Genomic DNA, 9,685 nt, shown 5'->3' on the forward strand with positions numbered 1-9,685 from the left:
ATCAAGTTCTAGCATCCTTACAGAGGTTCAACATAAACTTAAAGAAAAAGATGTACATTTTTTTATTGTTTAATGTTTAGTAAAAATATATTGTGTATATACGCACTCAACAACTTTATGCAATTAAAACTGGATTGTTAGTCCTGTTTCTAATTTCCAGTGAGACTTAATGTCTGTATTAGAGTTTCTATTGTTTGATAAAAAAACTGCTACTAAAAGGAACTTGGGAACAAAAGGATTTATTTCAGCAAATAGCTCTACATCACAGTCCATCAGAGGGAAGTCAGAAAAGGAACCTGGAGGTAGGAGCTGATGCAGAGGCCATGGAAGAGTACTACTTACTGGTTTTCTTTCCCTAGCTTATTGAGTTTGCTTTATCTTATACAACCCAGGGACCCTACATAGGAGTGGTACCAACCACAGTGATCTGGGCCCTCTAACATCAATCATCAGTCGAGAAAATGCACTATAGTCTTGTCCACATGCCAGGTTGGCAGGGACAATTTATCAATTTAGGTCCTCACTTCTAAAATAAAACTAACTTGTGTCAACTTCATATAAAACTAGCTAGCACACTTAAGTAAAATAATTTTATGAATATATCCACTGTAGAAAAAAGTCAAATGAAGATTTACTTTAAAATATGCAAGCAGTTTAAACAAAATGGGGAAGATGGCTCATTGGTAAAGTGTTGATTGTACAAGCATATCCATCTAAGTCTAGATCTGTAGCAGTTACTTAAAAATCAGATGTGGGTACATAAGTGAAAGCCCAGCAAAAAGGAATCTCAGACAGGAGGAATGCTGTGGTTGGGTGAACAGCCAGTCTAGTTAAATAGATGAACTCCAGGTTCAACGAGCAATCTCTTTTAGAAAAATTTTATTTCGTTATTTTAAGTATATGAATATTTAGCCTTCATGTATGAAGTGAATCATCTGTGTGTCTTGTGTCCATGGAAGCAAGAAGAGTTCATTCGATGCTCTAGAACTTGAGTTAGAGATGTTTGTGAGCAACCACATTGGTGTTGATAATTGAAGTGAATTACTCAGCGGGAACAACAAGTACCCGAAACTGCTGAGCATATCATCTCTCTAGTCTCTATGAGTGATCACTCTTAAATAACATTAAGCATGTTTTTAAAAGTCACAAAGAAATATTATTTTGTAAACTTAATTAAAAATACATACATGTATGTATATATGTGTGTGTGTATATTATATATATACACAAATGTGTGTACAAATGAAAATATACACATCACACACGTGCAAAGATAAAGTAAGAGCAGGGGAATGGATGGAGAAAAATTAAATGGAATCATGCCAGGTGGGGCTGCAATGCACTTCCTAAGAGCCATATACTAACAGAAACCTTAATACCAGGTAAGGGGATACTATTGTCAAGTTCTTGTTCAGAGAATGCCCAAGAGATTCCCCAAAACAACAAATTATTGCTATTGCCCTTGGTTTCCTACCAGAACTTGAAGGTAAAGACTCTATTGCTGAAGACATCACACATTTCAAATGGAGAACCTGGAGGAATTGAGGTGGAACTGATCTGAAAGCATCCTCCCAGAGGACAAGCTCTCATAGTAACGAATGGTAATATGAATGCTGCTAAGGGAAAAAAAAGCAATGCCGAAGTAAAGCCGACTAAAATAAAGACTAGCCCAGTATGATAGCAATGATGGAACACTGGCACCATGTTCACAGAGGTAACCAAAAGCTGTCTAGTTGGGCTTAAGGTAGGTTTAATGGGAAGGGATTCCTGCCTGGTATTGTGAACATAGCCAAGTATCTATGGCTGGAAAGGTAATAGAACCTAGAAGTGAACCTAAAAGTTCCATTTTCCTAAACCAATATACCATCTAACTAAATTTTAAATACTTATCCTTATACCTACAGAAGAATGTACGTCTCAGCAGTCATCATCAAAGCTTTTCTCAGCATGTAGAGGCAACTATAATAGGGCATACCGAGTCAAAATCCAGAGAATAAGTCACTATGGGAGTGCCCACCCTCCCAGGTGTTACATCTACAATGCCATCACAATACCTAAGGCTAACAAAATATTGTGAATGAGGGGGTGGAAAGATTCTAAGTATCACGCAACCATTATGGCTGTTGAATAGTGACCTCTAGATATAACAGGCAAATTGCACCTATAATATTAAACAATATGGTGTCCTAAACAAGAACAACATAATGACAACACAAGCTGACATATTACTGTAAAAAATAGGCAATTATTGAGGCTGGTGAGATGGCTCAGCGGGTAAGAGCACTATTGCTCTTCCAAAGATCATGAGTTCAAATCCCAGCAACCACATGGTGGCTCACCACCACCTGTAATGAGATCTAACACCATCTTCTGGTGTTGTCTGAAGACAGCTACAATGTACTTATAATAAATAAATAAATAAATAATAAATTAAAAAGAATAGAAAATTATAGTTTTTACTTAGTAAATCATTTTCTGTACTCACAGGGTACAAAAAAATTAATTGAGCTATACAGTTTGTTTTGTTTTTACTTTTGATCTACCAATCTTATGCTCTGGTTGTGAAAAAGAAGTTCTCTCCTTATCACTTATATTTCAGAAAACTATAAAAAAAAAAACAGTATACTGCAGCTTATGTCTTAGTAATATCCCTTCTGTATAAAGGGTTTTTCTGTTGTATTGATTGCTTCTTCCAGTTTTAAATTATCCCTGAACATCATCAGAATAATATAAGTTAGCATAGAAACAGCATCTTTTAATTGTTCACAACATATTTTAGGGGATTTCTGATAATGATTCCGAGAGGTACATTCTAATATAATTATAAAACACAAGGTAGCTTGAATATAAGTGCTTTTCTTGTTAGCTTCAACATATCATAATTCCTTGACAACATACCATACTTTAAATTTGATAGTAAATATAGCAAAGACAATAAATCAGACTTTCCTATGAATTAGACATATCTAATAATTATAATACTGAATTAAAAGTTATATCTAGGCATAGTCATTCAATAGAATCAGAAGTGCTCAAAACAGAACTTAGGTGATATCTGATAGATTCTTAAATATTTAATCTGTAATTCCACTACATTTCCATTACATCAGTAACAAAGAACTGAACTTACTTCTACCGGAGAAAATGTTATGCCACACTCCACAGATGTGCCTTCTTCTACCTCTATTGCATACATATAAGGACCATCCACATCTTTGCATTCCCCTATAAAATAAAAAAATCCATACATGAAACCTATCCACATATATAGCATTATTATTTTATATGAATTTTAAGGTGTCATTATAATACTCATAGCAATCAAAATGTAACTTTTGAAATACCTAGAGGTAAAGCTGCATAAAGTTTTTAATTTCAATGTCAAATCTTATATTCAAATATGCAACATAAAATACAAAAGAAAATCAGGAAAAAAATCATTATGAAATTCTTCAAAGTTCAATAAATATAGTGATATTCTGAGGAAGGTGGAAAAGAATCAAGAGCAAGATCAGGCAACTGACTTAGTCATAAGTCACAGAACAGCAAAGAAATAGCCTTGTAATTAATGGAAAGCAGGGAAGACCCAAATTCACAAACACAAAGAGTACAACAATTACCTCAACTATTCATCATTTATTTTTGAGGAGACACTTGAAATTTCTTTTCAGAAATACACACATGTATTAACTATGGCCACCCTCCAGTAAAATATGATTCAAGGAATATTTGTCATTGAGATATCATAATAAGAAACAATCACAAAAAGCAATCTTGTCAAACTGGAATTATTTCAAGAATAAATATATTAGGTAAAAATACAATTGTAACACAAAACTCAATTGCTAAAAGATCAAATGGAAGTTGCAGTGGATTTACTTTTCTTGGACTAAAAGATTTGTAAAATCTAGTTTGTTCATTAGTTACCTTACTAATCCCAGGAATAATAATTTTAATTGTCCCTATCTGGAAATCTGGAAATCAAATTAGGTAAGATCCACCCCATCCATCTTCTCACTCAAATTCATTTATCCTTTGTTTAATAGGCAAACCACAAAACAAATAATCACTATGTATTAATACTAAGCCTTTTGTGGCCTGTGAAAATATACAAAAATGGGAAAAATACAGCAATGGGAAACAGCAAAGAATAACTAACTAGGATAGACACATACCTATAAAATAAGATCGTTGAGCTAAACCAATATTTAGAGGCAAATAAGACACATATACATAATAATACAGCTTGTGAACTAAATATTTCTTAGTGTGTTTTTATTTACATGATTATACCTTTATACTATGTTTACAGTACAAGTGTAGCCAAGTTTACAAACAAAAAATATAAATATGGTATTGAACCTTATGGGATATATACTCTATTAATGTAAAAAACAAAACATATGTACTACTTGGTATAATAAAGTGAAAAAGCAAATTTATTTTCATATAATTAACAGGAATTCAAGTGAGACTATCAGTGATCTACAGGACATAGAAACATAGCACCAGTTTATAAAATACAGTGAGATCTCAAGAACCAGAGAGAAGAAGGACATAGGAGAATGGAAATTCAGTGCTGATGAGATGCTTGATAAAGTATGGCTCCAAAAAACAATCTATGGTGCCTGCAATGACCAGCAACTAGAATGACAAGGTGAAGTCATGCATCAATGTATCTTAATATTACTTCTCCCGTAAGTCACTCTATAAAAGTTATTCAAAGGATCATGTTGGATCAATAAGATGTCAAAGACATTTATCTCATAAAATATTCATAGTAAGATAACCTTCAGAATAGTTTAAGAAAATGATTTGTTACCAGCTATCAAAATCAACATATATGCTTTGTTTACTTAGTGCAGACTGCTGCTGAGAAACACTGTTATTGGTAAAAGGAGACAAGGAAAGATTTTAAAGTAGAAAAATGTAAAGACTTAGGACTAAGGAGAAAGATTTAAAAGCATACATGTATTTGGAAAGATCAAGTAGGCTTCACACAAGGGATGCAGGGATGGTTCAATATATGGAAATCCATTAAAGTAATCCATTATATGAAAAAAAAAACTCAAAGAAAAAAACACATGATCATCTCATTAGATGTTGAGAAGGCATTTGACAAAATTCAACACCCCTTCATGATAAAGGTCTAGGAAATATCCGGAATTCAAGGACCGTAACTAAACATAGTAAAAGCAATATACAGCAAACCCATAGCCAACATCAAACTAAAGGGAGAGAAACTTGAATAAATCCCACTAAAATCAGGGACTAGACAAGGCTACCCAGTCTCTCCCTACATATTAAATATTGTCCTCAAAGTCCTAGCCAGGGAAATTAGACAACAAAAGGAGGTTAAAGAGATACAAATTGGAAAGGAAGAAGTCAAAATTTCACTCTTTGCAGATGATATGAGAGTATCTTTAACTGACCACAAAACTTCCACCAGAGAGCTCCTAAAGCTGATAAACAATTTCAGCAAAGAAGCAGATTATAAAATTAAATCAGTGGCCTTCCTCTACTCAAAGGATAAACAGCCTAAGAAACAAATTAGGGAAACAACACCCTTCACAATAGTCACAAACAAAATAAAATATCTTGGTGTGACTCTACCCAAACAAGTGAAAGATCTGTATGACAAGAACATTAAGTCTTTAAAGGAAGAAATTGAAGATCTCAGAAGATGGAAAATTTTCCCATGGTCACAGATTGGTAGGATTATATAGTAAAACTGGCCATCTTGCCAAAAGCAATCTACAGATTCAAAGCAATCCCCATCAAAATTCTAAATCAATTCCTATAGAGTTAGAAAGAGAAATTTCCAAATTCATCTGGAATAACTAAAAACCCAGGATAGTGAAAACTATTCTCAACAATAAAAGAACTTTTTGGGGAATCACTATCCCTGACATCAAGCTATATTAGAGAGCAATACTGATTAAAAAACAATTGCATGGGACCTCATAAAATTGCAAAGCTTCTGTAAAGCTAAGGACACTGTCAATAAGACAAAATGGAAACCAACAAATTGGGAAAAGATCTTTACCCATCCTACATCGGATAGAGAGCTAATATCCAATATATACAAAGAACTCAAGAAGTTATGCTCCAGAGAATCAAATAACCCTAATAAAAATGGGGTACAGAGCTAAAAAAAGAATTCTCAACCGAGGAATACCAAATGGCTGAGAAGCACCTAAAGAAATGTTCAACATCCTTAGTCATCAGGGAAATGCAAATCAAAACAACCCTGAGATTTCACCTCACATCAGTCAGAATGGCTAGGATAAAAACTCAGGTGACAGTAGATGCTGGTGAGGTTGTGGAGAAAGAGGAACACTCCTTCATTGCTGATGGAATTGCAAGCTGGTACAACCACTCTGGGAAACAGTTTCGCGATTCCTCCGGAAATCGCGACTACCAGAAGACCCAGGTATACCACTCTTGGGCATATACCCAGAAGATGCTCCACTATGTTCATAGCAGTCTTATTTATAATAGCCAGAAACTGAAGACAACCCAGATGTCCCTAAACAGAGGAATGGATACAGAAAATGTGGTACATCTACACAATGGAGTATTACTCAGCTATTAAAAACAATGAATTTATGAAATTCTTGGGGAAATGGATGGATCTGGAGAGTATCATCCTGAGTAAGGTAACTCAATCACAAAAGAACAGACATGATATGCATCCTCCGATAACTGGATATTAGCCCAAAAGATCAGAATACACAGAATACAATCCATAAACCACAAGAAACTCAAGAAAAAGGAAGACTAAAGTGTAGATACTTCGTTCCTTTTTAAAAGGGGGAACAAAATACCCATGGAAGGAGTTGTAGAGACAAACTATGGAGCAGAGACTGAAGGAAGGACAATGCAGAGGCTGCTCCACCTGGGAATCCTTCCCATATTCAATCATCAAATCCAGACACTATTGTGGATGCCAGCAAGTGCTGGATGACAGGAGCCTGATATAGCTGCCTCCTGAGAAGCTCTGACAGTACCTGACTAGTACAGAAGTAGAGGCTCACAGCCATCCCTTGAAGGAGCTAGAGAAAGGACCCAAGGAGCTGAAGGGCTTGCAGCCCCTTAGGATGAACAACAATATGAGCTAATTAGTACCCTTAGAGCTCCCAGGGACTAAACCACCAACCAAAGAATACACATAGTGGGACTAATGGCTTCAGCAGCATATGTATAGCAGAGGATGGCCAAGTCCAAGTTGGTCATCAATGGGAGGAGAAGCCCTTGGCCCTGTGTAGGGGAATGCCAGGGCCAGTAAGCAGGAGAGGGTGAGGTGGTGAGCAGAGAGGGGGGGAAGGAGTTTATGTTTTATGTTTTTGTTTTTGTTTTTTTATTTTATCTTATTTTTTTTTCTTTTTTTGGAGGGGAACCTGGGATAGGAGATATTTATGACATGTAAATAAAGAAAACATCCAATAAAAAAATAAAAATAATAAAATTAACAATGATATTTCATTTATAGCATAAACATTTATATACCTTATTTACTATTATGATGCTAATTAATATACATGACTATATATCATATCATCAAAATATTCTAATATTATAATACATATATTGAAAGAAATAAAATCAAAAGAAATTTTAGACAATAAATTCCATTGTAATATATTTATGATTACTATACCTTAGACAATTTAAAATACTTTGTTTTATAATACTATTACTGCATAAAACATATACCTGCATTTCCCTTAAAATCCATTGCAAAAAGTGGAAATTCTTTTAGATTGAACTCCACTCTGGCACGTGTCACACCTTTGTTTTTTATTATATATGGAATAATATCTTTAGTGCCAACATAGGTACCGCTGAAATTAAATTTGTTCTAAAAATGAAAATAATAATAATTAGAATGTAGAATTATACTTATAAATATGTATAGTCAGATTTATATTTATATATTTTTCAAGGAGATTAACTACCAAAAATATTTCTCTAAAGTTTTATATTCCTCTTCCTCCATATCCTATATGTAAAATACCAAAACACCATAATCCTGCTCCCCTTCTTCAACCTCTTAACTAGCTATTATTATCATGCAGCTATAATCTAGTAAACTCTTATTTTGTTTCTAGACTTTAAATTTCTCAAGTCATTCCCTTCAATAACTAAGTCACAAACTTCCTCTTATATTTGGCTTTCCTTCGTTATCAGCAGGACAAGGTTCAATCTCATCAACAGCACTCAAAGTTCTTCAAGTCTTTTATTGCCTCATAGTCTAGCCTCATTTAAGCTCCTTTCTCATCCCATCACTTAATATTTCAGTAAGCTATTACTTCATATTTCCAACCAAAACTAGATAGTTTACCCTTGTGTCTCTTAATCATGGTATCTGTACTGCCAGGTAAGCACTTTTCTACAATATAATTGCCTGATAAAGTGATGCATCCATTAAAAGTTCAGATAAATTTCACCATGGTAAGGATTACTTATTCCTTATACTAATTTGCCTTTTAAAGTCACAATATCTGTTCAGATATCTGACTCTCCTAATGAAACACAGCATTGATTTTCATACACATTCATATGTGCATGTGTTCTTGTGTGTGTCCATATCTAAAAGAGCATTAGATGCTTACAAAGCATATGTAAACTCTAGCTCATACACCAAGTACATGAATTTATCACCAACCTCTGTAAGGTACCTCATTATAGACTTATTATAAAATCAATTTCTTAGCAAAAGAAGCACAAAGAACATTAAAGGGACACATACAAGAGGATGGTAAAATTGAGTAAAATACTTTATTAAGATCAACCTATATTATATAAAGATATTTGGAAAATTTTAAAATGTATATCAAATGTTAGATGTTTTCTGAATATATAAACATTACCTTTATTATTATTTAATTACATAATCATTTGGTTAAAATTCCTAATTATTAAGATATAAACTCAGTATAATATCTCTTACTACCAAGATTCTAAATATATTTTTAGATACCATATTAGTACTGTTGCTATCATTATTACTGAGACATGATTTTGATATGAAATACAGGCTGGTATCTAATTTGTATTCATTCTCCTTCAGCCTACTGACTGTTACAATTACAAACAAATTACTAAAATTGATGAGTAAATTATTTTTAAAAGACAGCTACATATCTAAATTTCAAAGTAATAGGGCTTATTGATTAACAAAGATCAATATAAAACACTATTCATCATTCTATTTTATAGTAATTTGCAAAGTGTGCCCCAAAACGGATTTGGCATGAGTAAATAGAATAATATAAAGCTTCAATGTTCAATATTTTTCCATAGTGTATATCATACTAAAGGGAAACTCACTTTAGCTTGTATATGATTTAATTTACTTTTTTTTTCTGTTATTGAAATAGATTTTCTGTACATAATACATCCTGATTATGGCCTCCCCTCCATCTACTCTCCCAAGTTCCTCCCTATCTCCCATCCCATCTGGATGCATTCTTTTTCTATCTCTCATTAGAAAATAAGGAACTATTTGTGGGATAAAAATAAAGTAAATAAAATTATAGTAAGATAAAAATAAAACTAACATATCAGAATTGGATAAAAGAAACAAGCAGAATGAAAAGAGCCTGAAATAGGCACAAGAAACAGAGACCTAATCATTCACACACTCAAAAACCCATGAAAACACTAAACTGGAAGCCATGAT

At 33.5% G+C, this 9,685-nt stretch overlaps 1 protein-coding gene across 1 annotated transcript in view; it reads right to left on the reverse strand.

Annotated features, from left to right (window-relative positions):
- The window catches only part of Cfap47 (cilia and flagella associated protein 47), a 223,010-nt gene that overhangs the window by 169,871 nt on the left and 43,454 nt on the right, over positions 1-9,685 (reverse strand). Inside the window, exons 20-21 of the mRNA XM_031363967.1 lie at positions 7,717-7,861; positions 3,131-3,225 (exon numbers count right to left, since the gene is read on the reverse strand). Of these exons, the coding sequence (XP_031219827.1) occupies positions 3,131-3,225; positions 7,717-7,861 (240 nt within the window). The remainder of the gene's footprint in view (positions 1-3,130; positions 3,226-7,716; positions 7,862-9,685) is intronic.

The sequence above is a fragment of the Mastomys coucha genome, chromosome X, assembly GCF_008632895.1.
Source record: "Mastomys coucha isolate ucsf_1 chromosome X, UCSF_Mcou_1, whole genome shotgun sequence".
Classification (NCBI taxonomy): Eukaryota; Metazoa; Chordata; class Mammalia; order Rodentia; family Muridae; genus Mastomys; species Mastomys coucha.